The sequence below is a fragment of the Periplaneta americana genome, chromosome 7 (assembly GCF_040183065.1).
Source record: "Periplaneta americana isolate PAMFEO1 chromosome 7, P.americana_PAMFEO1_priV1, whole genome shotgun sequence".
Taxonomy (NCBI): domain Eukaryota; kingdom Metazoa; phylum Arthropoda; class Insecta; order Blattodea; family Blattidae; genus Periplaneta; species Periplaneta americana.
In genome coordinates this window covers 40,592,814-40,613,003 of record NC_091123.1, presented here as the reverse complement: position 1 = coordinate 40,613,003, position 20,190 = coordinate 40,592,814, and the positions used below count along the sequence as shown (strand labels likewise).

At 34.8% G+C, this 20,190-nt stretch overlaps 2 protein-coding genes across 5 annotated transcripts in view; one reads left to right on the top strand and one right to left on the bottom strand.

The window, feature by feature from the left end:
* The window catches only part of frtz (WD repeat-containing and planar cell polarity effector protein fritz), a 24,276-nt gene extending 9,484 nt beyond the window's left edge, over positions 1-14,792 (bottom strand). For 2 of the 3 annotated variants that reach the window (XM_069830601.1, XM_069830602.1), the window contains exons 1-8: positions 14,428-14,792; positions 13,735-13,870; positions 11,481-11,661; positions 9,114-9,313; positions 8,916-9,016; positions 7,327-7,441; positions 4,842-5,048; positions 21-292 (exon numbers count right to left, since the gene is read on the bottom strand). In XM_069830601.1, coding sequence (XP_069686702.1) covers positions 21-292; positions 4,842-5,048; positions 7,327-7,441; positions 8,916-9,016; positions 9,114-9,313; positions 11,481-11,661; positions 13,735-13,870; positions 14,428-14,510 — 1,295 coding nt within the window. In that variant the 5' untranslated portion in view covers positions 14,511-14,792. Of the gene's footprint in view, positions 1-20; positions 293-4,841; positions 5,049-7,326; positions 7,442-8,915; positions 9,017-9,113; positions 9,314-11,128; positions 11,179-11,480; positions 11,662-13,734; positions 13,871-14,427 lie in introns of those variants that run through there. The other variant, XM_069830603.1, reaches the window with a different exon arrangement.
* Positions 14,751-20,190, top strand: part of LOC138703060 (transmembrane protein 87A) — a 24,155-nt gene continuing 18,715 nt past the window's right edge. Inside the window, exons 1-2 of one of the 2 annotated variants that reach the window (XM_069830606.1) lie at positions 14,799-14,952; positions 15,211-15,271. In XM_069830606.1, coding sequence (XP_069686707.1) covers positions 14,848-14,952; positions 15,211-15,271 — 166 coding nt within the window. In that variant the 5' untranslated portion in view covers positions 14,799-14,847. Of the gene's footprint in view, positions 14,953-15,210; positions 15,272-20,190 lie in introns of both variants that reach the window. The other variant, XM_069830604.1, reaches the window with a different exon arrangement.

Sequence of the window (20,190 nt, the reverse complement as noted above, 5' to 3'; positions counted from 1 at the left end):
GACCATGGTTATAACCTTACCTCTCAAACTGTAAGAGTAGAAGTCCATCTGCTTGTACATAATTTTCTGAATACTGAGATACATCTGGTTTCTTGCTCCACTTCATTTGGACAAGTGTTGGTTGGTTTTTGAAGTATGAAGCTAAATCTAGCAGATTGGAAGGTGTAACATCTTCACTTATTAACTGATTCTTAATACACGCCAAGGCTATATCGTAACACTGAAACTGGCTTCTCTCATTAGCTACGACCACCAATGCTCCATCTGGATGCCATGAGACCATTGTTGAAATCTGAAAATGTACATTTAGTTATTAGAATGCCACTTTCTTCCCATGGTATTCCACTCTTTATATCTTAATCTCTTTCGAGCTTAAATGGCTGTTCATTGAAGACCCTAATTATGCCAGAAAATGTTACAGTGACGGCTGGCAAGAGTGGATACTTCTTCATTGGATGATAATAATGAAGTGGCAACAGGGCCAGTTTTTAAGGGGAGGTCTGGCCTCCTCTTCCCTTACTGAAATATTAAGATTTTGCTGTGAATCAACTGAAGTAATCTTAATCTATCCGGCATTTATGGTAAAATTTCATATTGTCTTATACAAGATGGAACAAAAGTCGCTTTTCTCAAACACTTCCTTACATTTAATTACATTCAATTTACATTTGACTACACATTCCTTTACAGATTTCGTTCAAAATAGAGGCCCCGTTTCTCGATAGACAATTCACAATGTTTAGACACTGATTTACAGATGGCAAAACATAACTCGCGATTTTCATCATTTTCACAAATGACTGTTCGAGCATCTGTTGCAACTGATGCAGATCCTGCGGTTTCTGAGCAAAAACATCATTTTTCAGGATACTCCACAGCAAAAAAATCACATGGCGTCAGATTGCATGATCTGGGTAGCCATTCTGTTGTGCCACGATGACCAATCCATTCATGGAATTGTTGGTTCATGAAGTCCCTCACTCCTACACCAAAATGAGGTGGTGCTCCATCCTGTTGCTGCATTAACTGCATTTCGACAAAACGAGGCCTGTTTTCAAGACGTGATATCGGAAAAACAGTTGACGCACGACCATGGTTGTCAACCCACCACTTATTACACCAGCTATTCGTTTATTTAAGCTATGACATCCGTATATGTGTACAAGTATGGAACCTAGGAACGAATATTGGGGAAAGTGACTTTTGCTCCACCTTGTATTTGGGTTTCTCCCGCACAGATAATATTTCCACATTTTGTGTGTAAAATGAGAGAGCATATGCTTCAGATCCTAATGAATGTGAGGTGATGTCAGATAAGGACTGGCCACTAGGTTGTATGTTAATGTCATGGTTGCCATGGTTAACATTGAAGATCACACTAGGCTCAACGGAGAGCGTGGAATAGTTACAGAGCAGAAGTGGTGAGCATAGGTAAGCTTTTTCGCGCGACATTTATTAATAGTGGCTTCATTGTTAATTTCAATGTGGTAAAGACATAAAATTGTGCTAGATTTATCGTGCTTTGTAAAATATTTGACTGAATGAAAAGATCCACTTGGTCCGAGTTCTAGTGAAACAGATAGTACAGATTTAATCTCTAGTTTGCTGGAGATTTCCTTTCCAACAAAAACAGAGTGTGGTAAGAGTGAAATTTTAAGATCTTAACGACCTACACCAAAACTATCGTTGATTCAAAAGGATAAAGGTGAAAGTAGATCATGTCAGTGTTCGTGGTACAGTACAGTAATCATAAATGGTTGTGTGGAAGCACTGTGCTTAATGACTAATATACTATTAAGCACAACTAAACGTGTATGGCCTTTTGAAGGATATGAGGACATAAAAAAACTTATCTAGATCAATGAGTAGACATGAATCAAGTAAAGACCACTTAAATACTCATCTGTTATTTAACCCTTCTCCGGGCAACCTACTTTTGTAACGTAGATGGGCAAGGAGGGTCCGTCGGACCCACATGCCATTTTAATACATTGACAGAAGAAAATCATTTTATTGTATACAATATTAATCTTCTTTAATAATGATATTATTATAGTGACCAAAGTATCCATGATAATATATATAAATGATATAATTTTAATAGTTTTTTCATGCGATAAAAGAAACATGTTTTTTGTATGATCTACAATTTTTTTTTTACTTTCGTTGTAAAACTCACATACATTTACACAAATTTTAGATTTTCTCATTTCTAGCACACACACACACTCCCACACGTAATTACTCTCACACACACATACACGTCATCACTCTCACACGTCATCACTCTCACACGCTCACACGTTATCACCCATACTCTCACATCAACACACTCACACGTCATCACTCTCACACGTTATTACTCTCACACATTCACAAATCATCACTCTCGAACTCACACGACTTCCCTCTCACACACTACAAGTCATCACTCTCACACTCACACGTCATCACTCTCACACTCCCACACGTCATCACTCATCATCATTCTTACAGTTATTACACACACGGGTCATTTCACTGTGCTTATTACACACAGAAAGGACATCTACCACGGAATGGAATAAGTTGCTCATCAACCATTATATCAGTACAAGGAATATAGGCCTAATATTTTTTTTAAATTCGAATTCACATTTTCCCAGACATCTATAACCAGAGAAAACTTATCCTTCTCACGGCAAATGGATCTTCTTGTTTTGTCATCAAAGCTAGTAAACGCTAGCAAAGATTTGAAACTCTTGAGACCCATGGTCACTCTAAATACTGGAACACCATACAAGCTGCTCCGCGGAATGTCATAATTAGTGTAATTTGCTTTGAGGTGTCCTGCAGTTACTAGTAGACCGAAAAATGGCCGCAATTCAGTGTCGTTACAACACTTCCATGGGTGTGCAACATTTCTTTCTAAATACAGCCGCTCAGCCTCTTGATTATATATCTATGTCACTTATAACTGAATCGGTATAAAAATTGAAGGCATCAATAGCTTTCCCAGGTGAAAGAGTGACTTTATTTATTGACCCTTTGATAATATTGTGAGCCCTAGGTCAGCCTATCGGAAAAGGCTGAGAGTTCCACGTGGTGCCATCTTCACCAAAGAAATTAGCAGTTTGAACGAATGTTTTCCCCATATCCTAGTTCTAGACTGTCGACACTAACCTCTTATGGATCACATTGATGATAACTGCTTTTCTCATTGATATATAGATCCTCATCATCAGGGGTTTCAGGGTCATATTGTGGCTCTAAATGATGATTACTAACTTCTGATGCTTCACTCTGATGATCAGATTTGCTATTATCGGCGTTATCGTCTGGCCCGTAGCTAGAATCGTCTTTTGTTAGGTCAGGTTCTCTAAGCAAATCCTAAATGGATTCTTCACACAAGTACTTACGCTGAGTCTGTCAGAATATTTGACCTAATCACAACTCTTCAGTATAACAGCATAACTAAGATGCATTCAAATATATTGTAACATCTAAAGACCGTACCTTTGTTTCTTTGACTTTCTTCGGCTTTTCCATAATAATTACTCCCATATAAAAATAAAGTAAAGGTGAGAGATTCAGTCACCCATTCTATTATAAACTACACCGTATTATGGCTAGCATAACTTCACACTGACTTATTTATATTTATTATAATGCATAATTTTTAAAAATGTTATTGTTGTTGAGCTTCGGAAATAATTTTGCCAACATTCCATTTCCGTCACATTATCACTGAATGGTTTGAAAGGGTGAAACCTCGTTACGAAGTGAGAAAAACCAATAAAATATACTATGGTCCAATAGACCCTGCATGCCCGGTTAAGGCTTTAAAGAAGTAAAAGTGTTCTAGAACATTTGTGCAAAATACTACAATATTTTCCTCCTCCCTAAATATAAAAAACACAGAAATTAACAAAGTCATGAAATTTCAAGTAGGTAGAAATTATAGTTTTAATTTTATTCACAAAAATAGTAGTGCCAGGGCCCGACGGACCCTGGTTGCCCGGAGAAGGGTTAAAAGCTTGTCCAAACAAATGCTCAGTATCTGTGACTCTAGTAATTAATCAGCACAACAAAATGTTAAAATTACAACATAATGAAGAAATGAGAATAAATAGGGAGATTTTAAAAATATTAATTGATGTTGCTTATACAGTGAGAGACATAATAAACAAATTGGTGGAATTGCAAGAGAAATGAGTGTAACCTGAGAATATCTTCACAATACCATTTTGGGTTTTCAATGTTGGTTAAAAAATCTCACAATTTGTGACAGCAATCAATCAATCAATCAATCAATCAATCAATCAATCGATCGATCGATCGATCAATCAATCAATCAATCAATCAATCAATCCATACATCTTAATGTATCCAACTGTTTGCTAACAACATAAAGTCCACTATAGTCCACTGTAGTCTATATGTGACAGCTCACAATGATAATGATAAAAACGCACTAATCCACAGATTTTTCAACCATTTATAAAATATCAAGTGTATAAGCCGAAAGCTCAGTGTAAACTAAGAAATATACGCTTTCTCATTAGCAATGATAGTACGAATTTGTATCTCTTTACCAACTTTACAACAGAAATCTATGACTGAGGATTAAGTGTAAGAGAAGCCCGACAATAGTTACTTCCTACCTGATGCTGAAAGAATGTGACAGTCAGAAGAAACAGAAAGGCGTCATGTTTATCTTTCACTATATTAGGCTGGGGTGAACTGTTTTAATACAAATTTGCATTTGTACAATTGCTATTGAATTGAAATGTTATGTTCTGTAGGAGTCCAGTTAAAATATTGATATAAATAAAGTTTCTTTCTAAACAAAACAATCTTACAAAGGCTGCTTTGACCAAATGTGTGATCCCTCTTCCTTCATCGAATAGAACCAAGGATCCATCAATGCAGCCAAGCAACAATTTCTCTTCATCAGGACTGAAGCCGTGACAGCAGACTTGTGTCTGAAGAGGTATTGAAGTTACTGATGTGCGCTGTAACCTTGACTTGCTGATCTCGTAAGTACAACTCTCCACCGTAACTTCCCCCTGAAACAAAATGATTTACGCAACTATGTTAGAAAATCATTGAATAAAGTACCTTACTTACTATATGCAGCATCTCATTCTACGAGAAAAAAACACTCAGAATAAATTTAATAAATTTGTGAAGCTATGTGTTGCAAATAATATGAAATTGGATAAAATGCTAACACCCTTGATCATATATGTAACAGATATGTTGGGCTTATAGGCTTTGAGGTTAACAACTTTTGTCAGGTTTACTACGCTGCCATCTAGTTGTTACATAAGGAGTTACGTCGTAATTCCCATTTGAATTGCATTAGCGATTGTGCTGCCATCTCGTGTTTGTTTACGGCGGACGGGTGGTGATCCTGGCGGTTGTTCTCTTCAAAGTGCTGCTGATTTTAACGTAGCAAGGAGTTATCTGTTACATATATGATCTAGGCTAACACTAAAAGGAAGTCTCTTCGTTGTAAAGAGTACTTTGCTACATGAATGTTAACAGAGAGCCAGAAAAAAATTTCAATTAAGGAAGTGTCAATATCAGCTTCTTACATTACATTGAAGAACGAACGATAGGGAGAGAGTATTAACTACTAATTATTAATTAACCATACTATGATTATGAAGGAAATACAATGTATCTAATTTTGGTAGATCAGACTGATAACTGGGAAACATACATTACTTTTTTCACCTCGATTCATTACTTTCTGCGTAAAGTTGCAAATCTTACATTTATTTTGCAGAATTATACAAGTAGGTAAGCAGAGACAACAGCATAGCTTGAATTTTTATGAACACTTAACACCATCTACACCATTACTCATCTCGTCAAATACCATCTCTTTCATCAGCGCTAAATAATCCAGTAGTTGATACAGCACCATTAAATAACCAGTATAAAACTACTAAGCAGAACAACCAGATTTATATTTTATGTGAGTGCCAATTACGCTTTTCGTTTTTAAAAATCACTTTCATAATTTTACACAAATTTATTGTTATAATAAACATTTACATATTTTCAAATTGTGCGTTGTTTTAATATTTTTCTTTTATTAAATGAACGGACTTTTACATAAACCTAATCAAAGATAAAGTTTTTTGATGACACTGTTACATCTCTAATTCACTACATCAACATTTCTAAACAGGGTACTACGAAAATAATTCAAAGTATAAAGAGTTTATCATGAACAGAAAGTACCTTTTCATCTTGATTAAAGTATGTATTACAGAACCGAAAGAAAAAAAATATAGAGAACAGAATAAAACAAATATGAATATGAATCAAGCAAACTGAATTTAAAAGTAGCTGGTAGCTGATTTCCAGTGTTGAAATATTCATTGAAGAGCACTACCATCATTGTTAAATTTTAATTATCAATAGGCGTACATTTGTATTACAATATTTTATTAAAATAAAGTGGTTTGAAATGAAACTTTAAGAATTATGTTTTATTTTTGTAAATTATGCTTGATTATTTATTATAGCCTAATGTCAAACCATTTAAAATCAAAATCGAAGTTGAGATGCTAGCCATATGTCGTGGTTGTGGTTTTCTTTTCAGATTTTCCCTCAACCAAATGAAGCAGAATTGCTGGGTAACTTTTGGCATAGGACCTCGGACTCATTTTACCATGTCACATGTCATTATTATCCATCACCATAGCCCGGGTTCACTTTACAGTGTGACTATTTAACGTTAAACTTTTATTGATGTCAACTAACGTAGAATTATAAATATTTCATGAACTTGATTTTGCTTCTGGAGTATTACCGTATATCATCATCATCATTAAGTATATATTTACGCACAAAATACTGATACTACAGAGTCATTTTTAAGTTACGTAATGGCCTGCAAACAGGCTGCACAGTAGTGGAGATTCTCCTTTCCTCCCTCCACATGTGACATGCCTGTTTGGTCACGTATCCAATGTGGTATACATTTTTATCGTGAGTTATATTGCATCGTATGCAGCCTGCTACCAGCTATAATGCAGCTTAAAAATGGCATTGTTTTGTAAAGCTTTCAGTTTTTTTTTAATACAGTACAGTACTTCATACTCTCTTTGAGCTATTCATTTGCATCTTGGCTGGGAGTAACTAACAGCTAACTTTATAATTCTTCATAGAAACATTCCAAGAGCAAAAGTATTCAAGACTGAGAAGTCTAAGAAATGAAATAAAGTTTTTTTTCTTTTCTTTATTTATAATTGTATAATTTTAAGATTCTCATAAATAACTCATTGACAGCTAGTATTGAAAGCTAGAGGTGATAAATAGTTATCTTACCTTCCGTGACACTTTCTGCTCAACAGAATGTATTACATTCGATTGTACTTGACTGAATGATACACAGACTGGATCAAACTCTGTTCTGTAGTAGCATAAAAGCTCAGCCTTTATTCTGGAAATAAAGAATAACAGTTAATTTATTTTCAATTACTTTGAATTAATTTAAGCGACAATTGTTATTGTCAACAGCTTTTGAAGTGCCATCTGTGTGATATAATTTACAGTAGGGAGTTAGATACAGACATATCCACCAGTCAGGAAATGGATTATTAACATTTACATTATTCGTTTTATTCTGAAGAAGCTCCAAATAGCAATATGAATTAGATTTATTTAATACAGTAACTCTGATTTGGATTGGATTGCATAGCATAAAAAGTTGTTTAATAGGGAAACGATGAAAATTCTTTATTAATAGTTGGTGGCAATTGTTTTAGGTAACATCAGGAAGAATGTAATAGAATGAGAATGATTTTAAGCAGTGGCGGCTTCTCAAGGGGGTTGCAGGTTTGTACACCCCCCAGTAATGTTCCTAATCTCCCGGCTTTGTTATATTAAAAATGTATTTTTTTTTTTTAATTTTCATTCATGACTATCTGCAGCTGGCGTCTTGTTTTGTACGTCTGCAGGAGCCTCTGAGCCTCTTGGTTTGCAAAGATGTTGAAAACCTATGAAAGGTAGTTTATAGAGACGTTCGGCTAAGCGGGGACAGGGGGTTAGAGGCGTGGTCTACTGCTTTCCTCATTGAGAACGGTTTGTCGCACTCTCTGACATGGACATGGACTCTGCAGAAGAAACTAAATTCACCGGGAAAGTATCTGTTTCAACTAGACATTTGTCCGAAGTAATAAGCAAGAAAAATGTATTAATTCGGCTTGTGCAACGAACAGTCGCATATTTCGCATATTACTTTCTCAATCTGCATGCACACAAATGGCACAATACATAAAGGAGCTTGTATTTTGCTTTAAAGTTGTAAGAGTTGTCGTTCTGACAATAAGTGCTGCTATCTCCCGACAGCCTATGAAAGCTGCATTTGAATTTTATGAACGAAAATGTTGGACTTGGTACTTGGTAGCATTTTGATGACGACATTTTGCTCAAATGTTTTTCATGAGGGTAAATCGCAATATAGAGAGCTCCGCCCACGACTCCTTCCACTTTTGGACTTTCTGTATAAATAGTTATGCTTGTATTTAGTCATTTTATTTATTAATTGCATATAAATAAGCCTTATATGTATACCCCCTCAGGTATACACGGTTTTAAACTTTAAAGTATGTTTAATTCCTCTTCGATATCCATTGTGCACCACCATATTTTCAAACCACCAGCCACCACTGATTTTAAAGAAAACATTCTGATTTAAAATCTATTGCTAATGAAAATTACAGTGGCACCAAATTTTTTTGTCTAAAAAAAAAGCATCAATACACAACATAAAGCACAATTTTCTATTGCAATTTTATAACAGTATTAACATGCATATGTATTTTTATTATCTACTATGAGTAGAAATCTTCTATTAAAAAGATACTGAAATACTATCGATATCATATAAAGATATCTTGCAATAGTCTTCATACCCATTTATTCCATAAACATGGACATTTGCTCTGTCTTGATCTTTAACCAAAGGACTCCAAGGATATACTTCATCTCTCGTGCAACGCCACCAAATTAAAACCTGTAAAACACAAAGAAATACATTTTACCAGCATTAATTAATGTTGCATTATTTACTAACATACTGCAGTGGATTTATCAAAAGCTTTAAAACTTACCATATCCCCCGTAATATTACAAGACAGCTTCCTTTCCAGACGACGACCAGATGGCCCAGCAAGTTCTAGAACTTGTAACTTCGGTTCTAGTCGGCTAAGTTTTTCTGGCATGTTGTACTTCAATGCTGGCTTGGTGAAGTAAATCAGCGTGACTTGATTGTCATTGTATGAACACATTAAATGTGTTTTTGTGAACACAACTGGAGAGAAGAAATATACATATTGTTTCAATTGAACAACAACAGAAATAAGAATATTTTATTGAATATGTTATCACATATTCAAATTTCATTATTGAATTCAGTGTTGGTGATAATAAGATTATGTTTAAATAATGGAAAAACATCCTTCTTTGATTCTGTTCACTGACTTGGTCTAGTAGATATAAAAAGAAAGCAAGTGATGAAAGCAAAAGATGATCTCTGCAAGTTATGAATATCGATATATGAATGCCCAAAACTGGATTTTATGCAAAAATAAAAATACTGAGTGTGCAGAGGTGTAGGTGAAGCGGATTATGTATTTTCTATGAACTATTTCTATGGCTTCCATCACTTGGCATGTGCATTTTACTTATTCCCTTCTACTTATTACCTCTAAATACGTGACATAATATTTTCTCCTTCATACTTTCACAATCTTTCCTAACCTTTCTAAGTAAAGGTACGGTCACACGTCGCTACTTTTGCAGCGATGCAGTACAAAAAACTGCGCAACTCTTGTACTGCGACGTGTGAACAACGGTGCAACCCGAAAAGTAGCGGCTGCCGAACCTGCTGCCCACTACTTTTCCATGCTGCACGCAGCTTAAAAGTAGTGACATGTGAACAGGGTTCTCAGGGTTGCAGCCGCAGCATTTTTGATATCGGTTTTGTTGAAACTTTTGCTGCGGTTGCAACCAGTATTACCACCCAAATGTGCCAATGATACTTTTATTGTTTGGATATATTTTAATGCTAAATGTAATAAAAATAAATTATTTGTAACAATTATTAAATACACAACACAGTCTGAGTATAATTGCTGACAATATAATTCATTTTTTTAATTTTCCGTAACGTAGTTCCAAACAGGAGGGTTGCCAACATTGATTACGTGAATATACTGTTGGTTATCATTTAAGTATATAGGCGTTTTTAAAAGCTTTATAGTAAAAATAATGTCAATTTCTGAATACTAGATACGACAGAAAAGCAAATAATAGATGAGGAAGCTTTCGCATGAGTTTCTTAATAATGCGAACATAACCACAAAATGTCAACACGGAGATGGAAACCTGCAGCATGACTGCGGCTGCAAAAGTAGCGCCTTGTGTGTGAACAGACTCGCAACCTCCAGTTGCAACTTTTGCAGCACTCGGGTTGTGTAGCATGAAAAGTAGCGTGCAGCGCGCTACTTTTGGCTTACGTGTGAACACGACACGCAACTTTTGCAGCTGCAATACAAAAAGTTGCGCTGCAAAAGTTAGTGATGTGTGACCATACCTTTAGTAATGTTTTGTCTCCAAGTCAGCTGGCTGACTTCTTTATTTTGCGTCTATTAAGTAATTATCACCTACAGTCAATTTTGTTTCTGCTTTCATTTTGATGTTTTAATTCAAATTTGAGTTTAATTGGATTTGGACATTTTTTTAAAAACAGACGAAGATCTATTTCTAAGATCAAATGGAGTAAGTGTGACACTGGGATTGGTGTAGCATCAGGTGTAAAATGTTACTTCATACTGAGATAAGATCTTGTAATCAGTGTATACTTTCATCTACAGTATATACTTGGAAGTTATTTGATGAAAAGTAGTGTAAAACAATTCTGTTCATTATCAAAAGCTGCATTTCGGACACAGTTTCAAGTTTTCCACGAAAACTTGGACTAATTGAAAATGATGTACAAAATTCCAGCTATTGTTAGTGAAAATTAAAGAAAAAAGAAAGTTATTTCCACCACCTTACAAATATCATTCTTGATATAAAAGACAAGTAAGCAATACTGATATATCCTATTGCTGTTACTACATACCTTGCATTCATTCACCTATTTCAGTCTCTCAACCATATAAATCCCTACACCTAGAAAAGTAGAAAATTATTAAAAAAATAAAGAATGTATGTTAGGAAGTATAGGTAAATGTGTAGTCAAGAATTAATAAACTAACAGAAAATAGGAAATCTGAAATAACATATTAATAATGCTAATGGGAGATGATAGCAAATTCCAATACTGGGGCAACAAAGATCAGCAATTCATTTATCCAGTATGAAGATTAAAGTTGAGTAACAGCAAAGGAACCCAAAGCCTCAATTATGTAAACTACTACAGGTGTACAGTAATGGAAATATGGCAAATAATGCTGAAAACAGTCACTGCTTACCATCTGCTACATACTCTGACAGGAGTTTTCCTATCAAGTACTTATCAAATACGATTTTGAGTATATCACCAGTGAAGATATTAATACAGATGTTGACAAGCATGCCTGAACTAAGCATTATCTGTAGCATACAATTATCTCTCCATTTTATAAACACCACTTTATGTTGAGCAAGTAATTCCTGAAACAAAGGAGATCTATCAATGTAAAAAAAAATTCATCAAAGTTATCAATTCAGTAACACAACATAGCCTACTTTAGCAATGGAAATATAGTGATATTCAGGGTGCGGATTTTGATGACATGTCATCTTTTTTTCTTTACATCCTTTGTAACACCCGTAAATAAATAAATTTTGGATACGAGCTGCTGGTTACAGAAATGTAGTTTTTACATATACATCTTGATTACACAACTTTTAACACTGTATCACTTCGGAATATGTATTATATGACTTTCTTGTGTTAAATTCTATTGTACATTACACTACACAAACACACCCCCACAGGAAACGAAACAAGAGACGCCAAGACCAGCAATGACCGGTTCTGAAGAAGACTAATAACAGGTCGAAACATGTAAACCAGGTATGATAGAATTTAACACAAGAAAGTCATATAGCCTAATACATATTCCGTAGTTTTTATGTTATTTTTCGCTGTTTTAATCTTTCAAGTCTTTTTTTTATTTTGAGGGCATTTTCTGGTCTTTTTTTAAATTTCAAGGCGATTTTTTTTTAGTAATTTAAGCTAAAGACTTCAACGACGAACTAAAAATTCCCAATATAAGAAAACTCGCAAAATTAGTACTGACACTACTCCAACTGAAATGCGGAATCTGAAAGGATTTTCTCGATAGTGTTGTCAAAAGAAGAAAGAGAAATACAATAGGAGATGAAGCTAGAGTTGTACACTCTGCCTTCCAAATAAAAGAATTCAACTGCAGCTCCTCTGAAGTCACCAACGTCTATTTTAGTCTCCGCCATTGGGATACACTATGCTAGATATAAAGGAGGTCTGTTGAGTGATACATTTATCTTTCTCTTTTATTGTACTTAAACATTTAATTATAGCCTAATTAATTATTAATTGTAGCTCATACTGTAGGTTGTGGGAAAACTTGTATTTGCGTGGGAAATTTTATACATTTATATAGGAATACCATTCTAGAAAGTCCAGAGAGCTGTTAATTTAAGGTAGAAGTTTTACTACTTATGTATAGGATTGTTTACTTTTAGGTCATTTTTTCACCATTTTAGGTCATTTTCTAACATCTTTGGGTCATTTTTACGGTTTTTTTTAGGTCATAAAAATTCGCGCCCTGGTTAGGCCTATATTACAACACTTTCGTGTAAAAGTCGTGAATTTTGTCAGATATGGGTAAGATGATGATGATGATGATGATGATGATGATAAAGTGTACTGTATGTATAATGGTAAAGGTAAATAGTATACTGTCTGTGTGATGGCAAAAGTAAATAATTGCAATGTCCTAACAAATTTCATTAAATGTGAAGCACAGGAACACCATTTCATAATTTCAATTAAGAAACACGCCAAACGAATTATCTTTGCACCAAAAAGCGGATGCTCCCTGAACCAAAAATACACAAATTCAATCTTCTAACACGATTTTTTTTAATACTTTCGTTTTATAGTTTATTTCAGCGATTTTGAAAAAGATAAGAAGTGGCGTTCCTGTAATTCACAATTACCCCTAATTAGAATCACACACACTACGGTTGTGTACTATTAAAAGTGAAACTAAATATAAACCTATTAAATATATTAGGCTAAATAGAATTATGAACTAAAGTTAGGCAACTGTCAAATAGGCTACTGATCGACATCAGGATGTATGTATGAATAGTTCTATTCAGAATGTAATGAATTTACTTTACAAAATGTGCTGTTAAGTACCAGTATGCCTGTTTTATGTATGTTTACTCTTGAAAATGAAATGCAACTTCTACTAATAGAATAAGAAATTTAGGGAGAAAGCAATGGTAAATCGTTTAGAAGAGGTGTGCTGGTAATGAAGAAGCATATCACAACATTTCGAAGACCTTTGTCTTCAGGAGATAAAAAAAAAAAAATTGAGTGAGAAGGGGTATGTACTCGTTGGGGTCGTTACGAACAGCTAAATCTGCTTGATCACGAGACAGAGCCAGTCTTCAAAACGTTGTGATTTCCTTTTTCATTCGCAGAAATAGAAAAAGTCCAATTTATACCTCTTCTAAAAATGGCATTCTTACCTCCAATTCTCTGATTGAGTCTTTAAGTTTGGTTGGTCTTTTATTTTGTAGCAACCATGTCATACCTCTCTTCTCAGCATATGATCTTTTACTCTCATTGTATGGAGAATCTGTTACATCTTTCTTTTCATGATATCTGCAAACAAGAGTTCACACACAATTACACATACCGTAGGTTACATTTGCATACATATTATATGAATCTGGCACTGAAAATATAACATTACTGCTCCAATTCATTACTGTGAACACTTTGTCAGCATAGACTAAGTATAAGGTACCTATAGCTACTGTCAGAAACGATGCGTCACTTGGACTAACTTAGCCTAGATATTTAATGTAATTTCAATTTATGTTAGTCTATCAGCACATATTTGCCGAGTTAATTGATCTCAATGTCAATTCGGTATTAATACATATTAATACTTTAAGCAGAATTTATTTGTTATTCCCACAGGTAACCCAATGAATCTATATAAATAATCAATGTTAGGTCTGGATATGAGTTTATATATATTCCCATAGAAGAGTTGTGTAATTATTTTTGAACTGTATATCAATATTACATGTTAGACAAAACAAACTAATTTAATTTGGTTCTTAGAAATTCTAATAAAACCACAGACCTGCAATCTTAGTAGTAGGTATAGTATCACTAAAATAGCTCTCTTGGACCTAACCTCAATCCCTTACCTGAATGCTCCAAAATCTGTGTTTTTTATTACTATCTCATCTTTCAAGGTCCAAAACCGAGCTTGACTTAAAAGCGTTAACATTATGAATGTATGTAATTAGTATCTTATACAACACAAACTTTGAAGTGGATCATCATAAACAGTAACTGTGTGCGTTGATCGTCACTTGTTCCGAATCGAATGTAGTCCATTTATCCATAATATGCGTAAGCTGATTTAGTAAATATTCTTTTTTAGTCACCCAATTGTCTCTGTCGCTTCATTAGTGCACTTAAAGTTAAATATTAATGTTTAATACACATTTGGTCAACAGCTGACATTCCATCTGTCACTTGTATGAAAATATTTACGAAACAAGTGAAGGACTTCCTGTTTTCAGTGTTTCCTGTCACCGTCGGCAACGCTAAAGGTAGTGAAGATGTCATCTATTCGTGCCTTAACAAAATGTTATTTTCTCAGTGTTTTGATTGTGTTTGCTGTGGCATTTCCAGATCAAGGAAAGTGGGATTTCATATTAAACACAGTAAGTAATACTGTAAATAATTAAATCTTTCCATGTTTAAATGATGGATAGCCGTCTTCACAAAGCAGGAAAACTTGCCGAAAATTGTTATAATCCAATGATTAAATGTTTATTTAGAGAGATCTGCAACGTGTCATAATACTTTGACAAGCAATATAAAAACAGGGGCTTGATTGCATTTAGTAATGAAACGTTTAAGAAGTGCCTAACAACCACTCCCACTTCTGTTGTAACGTGTCATGCATGTGTTTGTTTCAGGAGAGAAATAATGTTGCAGTTCCGAAGAGTCTCTTTAGTGGATCTCAAATTTTCATTCAGAGTAAGAGGATATTTTACAGTTTGAATAGGATCATAGTGCGTTGATAACTTACGCTTGTTGTAATATTTTCTTACTGGAATAATGTTGTGTTACCGGTACTGGAGTATAGTAATAAGCCTAGATAAACATGACGACATGCAATTACTACAGTGACGTCACTTGGTAATAGGACGTCACTTAATAATATGAAGTCCTTCTATAATTAGAGGGTGAAACTTCGAAATCTCTCCACACTGCACACGAGAGAGAAAACGTACTTAAATAATTGAAATCTTTTCACATTCCTCAACCTCACGTCACTTAGTTATCCCCCCAACTAACTTACTAACCCTGTCACATGGCCTCATGTCACTTAGCCATCACTCATTTAACCCATCTAACCCATAATGAAACGCAAATCAGACGTCAGTCCCATGTCTGGTGTTGGGAGATATCGAATATTGGCCCTATAGAGAAATGCATTTTGAATACGCTGATAGGACACCTGTTATTGGAGAAAAATTCGTTCCGGCACCGGGAATCGAATCCAGGTCCTATTAGCTCTGCATGCTGAGCGCCCTTTCTATCTGAGCTATGCTGGGACCCGATTCACGGCGCTGGCCGAACTCTCCTCCTTTGCATCATCAATGACCTACTACCTGCATTTAAGCCATACAAGCCATGTATGCAGGAGCGCATATTTAAATGACTTTGTTGTCATTTTCGACAACAGTTTATGAATCACTGTTAACATGATATATAAGTTACTTATATTCATATATGGGGCCTCGCCGTTCTCATTGAATAAACAATGTTCACCTTCTTTCTCTTTTCCCCTCCGTCATTCACCAAAAATACCTACTGTATAGACCTAATTGTTGTTTGGAAACAGCCTGAAAATTATACCTCGAACTTCGGTTGTGTATAGTTGAATATATCTTCGTTAAAAGTAGTATGTATCCTTTAACTATAATCTATACTTCGTTCCATAATGTCTGATAAGATATGTAAACATTGCCGGCAGATGACGAGAGAAGTATAATTGCTATTGAACAAATGGCAGAGATCTCATTTCACGCTTGACTTGAGGTTGGGCGGTCTGAAGCATTCTATCCCAGCCCAACTTCAAGATAAGCATGAAATGAGACCTCTGCCATTGGTTGAATGGAAATTATACTTCTCTCCTCCTTTGCCAGAAATATTTACTTCTTGGAACGAGGTATAGATATTATTCATGAGAACTATACATATAGTGAGATCATTTTGAAGTTATAGGGAAATATATCTACATAATTTATTACATGAGATAGGGAAATGTGTTATACGAGATCCTTTCTCGCGAAACATAAGATATTGCAATTTACTTACATATGTTGTACTATCTACTGTTGCTATTCTTTATGTCTGTTATGTTAAGCATTTTTATGTTGGTTAATGATATTTCGGAAATTGACCAAAAAGTTTTTTTTTTTTTTTTGTATGTGAAAACAGAACCTGTAAAAGAGAGGTGAAAAGACTGTACCTACAGAAAAAATCCTCGCATGACAAAAAAATTAAAACTTAATAGCCTACAAGGACAAAAATAAAGATTTATATAGCCTAAAAGAACTCAAGACAGACAATGAAAACTTTTTAAAAAGTTATCAAAAATGGCCGCATATGAATGAGCAGCATCTCGAACATTTTTGTCATTATGATTAGTGTTTATATTAAAATTACTTAGGTTCCAATCTTTTGTTAGCAATAACATTAATGATGAATTCGCTATTAGCTATTCCAAGCCACAAATTCAATGTAACATGGGCTTGTAAGTAAGAGGGGGTTGATTCAAGAACAAGTGTTGAACCCTTGCTATCACTTTAAATAACCTGTCTGTGGGAGAGTGCAAATTATGCTGTTACTTTACACCCAGAAATTATGCATACCGCATGTAGAAAATTTTCTGAAGTATCGGTTAAAAATGGTTAACGTGTTGAATAGCTGAAATTCAAGTGATCTACAGTTCCTTCTTGTTTTGTCATTTTAAACAATGTAGGCCTATATTTATAAGTAAAGTATCCGTAATACCATAAGTATCTCGACTTCTTAAGACGAGTCTAAGAAAAAAAAAGAATAATAAATAGCTGCATTTAATTAAGTAAGGAGATCTTTCTTGTATGTCAATGTATTGTTTTTTTTTAACATGATACGTAAATGCTAATATCTGAGTGCCACTCAGAGTAATTAATGGCAAATTATTGTGTTTGGTAACATTGATTGGAATGGTATGCAATAAGGGCAGTGTAAGTTTCAAGTAATAGTTACTCATGCAAGTAATGTTTAAAGTGGAGCTTTACCTTAAGAGTGGTTGAATAATTGGCATGAATTGAAGGTGAAGGCTGTCAGATCATGTGTGCAGTAAAGAAATCCACTTAGAAATGTACTGCATACATGATATTTTTGCTACCTTAATGTAAAGTAGGAATTAAAAATATTTCGTCAACATGAGAAAAGATCCTTGGGCCGTCCAAAGAGTAGAGATGGGCTAAAAATCAGCATTTAGGACATTACAGGCCATTGGGCCATGATGATGAGGATGATGATGATGATGATGATGATGTAAAATCGTAGTTTGGACAAATTATATATTTCCTTCTAGCTACTAGATCTTTTCATAGGGCTAAACATCTACAAGGCGATCACGAATATTTGATGGCGAAATGACGTAATTTGTCATCAATTTTGTCCTTGAGAATTCTCATGAGTGCAAAAAAAGGTAATCCTTGGCGTTTCAAAATTAGCCAGTCATTAGTTGCGCAACTACTATGCAATTACAGGTTCCATCTCTATTTTTTTCGGCTTTGTCGTCGTCATCATCATCATCACCACCACCACCACCACCACCACCACCACCACCACCACCACTAACCCTTCCCTCCTCCTACCCCTATCCCTTTCTCCTAAGACCGAAACTGAATTCAACAGTGTTGAAGGGTTGTTGAGTTATTGATAGCAAACTTTGTGGTCTCTCATATACCTATGTATTTAGTTAATATTGCTTTCCTTTCTCCACCAGCTAGCTTTGGTAACTCAATGCGTAAGTTTGAGACTAGTAATGGAGAGGTGCTAATTCGAGATCTGGTTTAGAGTAACATGACATTAAAAGAAATAGCCTTTTTCTTTCTTTTTTTCTGATATTATTTTAAACTTAGAATTATTGCTCTAATTTAATTATGGACGTGTTCCTCATACATTAATAGAAGAAGAGAGATGTTGCTTCTATTTTTAATAATGAATACAATATAATTTCATCATTTTTCGCCTATTAAAGATCATCGAACTTTCACGAATTAGTCTACTGTCATTGTATATATGAGCCGTTCAGAGCAGAAGTGGTGTAAGTCAAGAATGGGTAATGAGAGTTAAAGTAAACATTCTGTAAAATATAGCGCAAAGTAGCAATTAATATTCAATTTATTGAAACTATTAGTAGTCATTGGATAGCGAGAAGGACATATTAATTGCTACTTTGCACTGTATTTTACAGAATTTTTACTTTAAACCTCATTACTCAATTTTGACATATACAACTTTTGCTCTGAACGGCTCATATGCTATATATATTATTTCCTGTTTATATTGAATTCAAGAGTGACTGTAGTCTTCACCACTGTGCAAAAATAGGACACATCCATTTTCGTTTTTATGATAAAACCAACTGAAAAATAGTAGTTTTATAATTACATATACAGGGTGGAAGGGAAATAGCCTTGCAGATTTTCAGACCGAATAGCTCATGTTGTGTGTAACAAAAAACTGTAATATCATATTGGTGGAAAGTTCATGGTTTTTTCATGAAAAAGAAATGTTCCCCCCCCCCCCCCCCAAATGTTTAACTGCTAATTCGGCAACTATTGTGAGTAGGATCGTGATTTTTGTCATATCGATAGGAAATCTAATAAAGAATAATTTATCCCTCTGATGTATTTCAATAGCAAGGACGGTTTTTGTGTAAATTTAATTAAAAAAAATCTTTAATTTCAAGCCACTGCCGAGTTCGTTGATCTCTTACATCTGTATCACGAATAGTGTGTGTTAGTGGTGATGTTGCCTGCCTGCTGAAACTTCAAACTTAATTTTCTACTTAACCATGCATTTAATCACAAAACGTAATATAGGTTTTCTATTCATTTAAGTGTACTCTGTCGTCTCTTTCACTCTGCAAGGTTATTTCACTTTCACTCTGTACCGGTATACTTCTGATTACAGTGTAACTGTGGAGTAGTTAAAGATTCCTATGTCATGTTTCTTACCTTCATGAAATGTAGGAATGTAAGCACACTGTAGGGATAATATGGAGATGGTATGACTCACAGTATGGAGCTGCAAAATGCATTACCTCTGTTCCTCGAAATATACGAGACATACAATTCACCCACTGTTATTGGCCCCTGTGGCAGCACCATCGCTTTTAAAGTACCATCTCCCACTACTTGATTTCTTCCCACTCTACCATTTTCTACAACGTGTTCACAGTGCTCATTTCGCCCTTCCATACCATAAAAAATCCTCAACTGTTATCTTTATTTATTACGCAAACAGTAATGGATCATACTGCTTGACTTCGTATAAGTTCTAGTGGTATGTAGGCGTGAATGAAGCTGACCGAAACTGTCGTTACTCTTGTTGGGAAATATGAAAGAAAAGGAAGGAAACTTGTGATTCTACCCCTCACAGGGTTTATTTGTTGGAAGACGGTATGTTCATGATTAAATTAAAGCAGTAGTATGAAGTAACATGACAAAGGACAGAGCAAAAGGAAAAGTATAAATGGGTCTCGAACTCAGAATCTCTCCATTAATAGTCTCACAGTTATACATTGTGCCAACATATCAGATTAGTAGATGATGGAGGAAAATTGGTACATTAACAATGCATGTAGCAAATCAAAACTTTTCCTC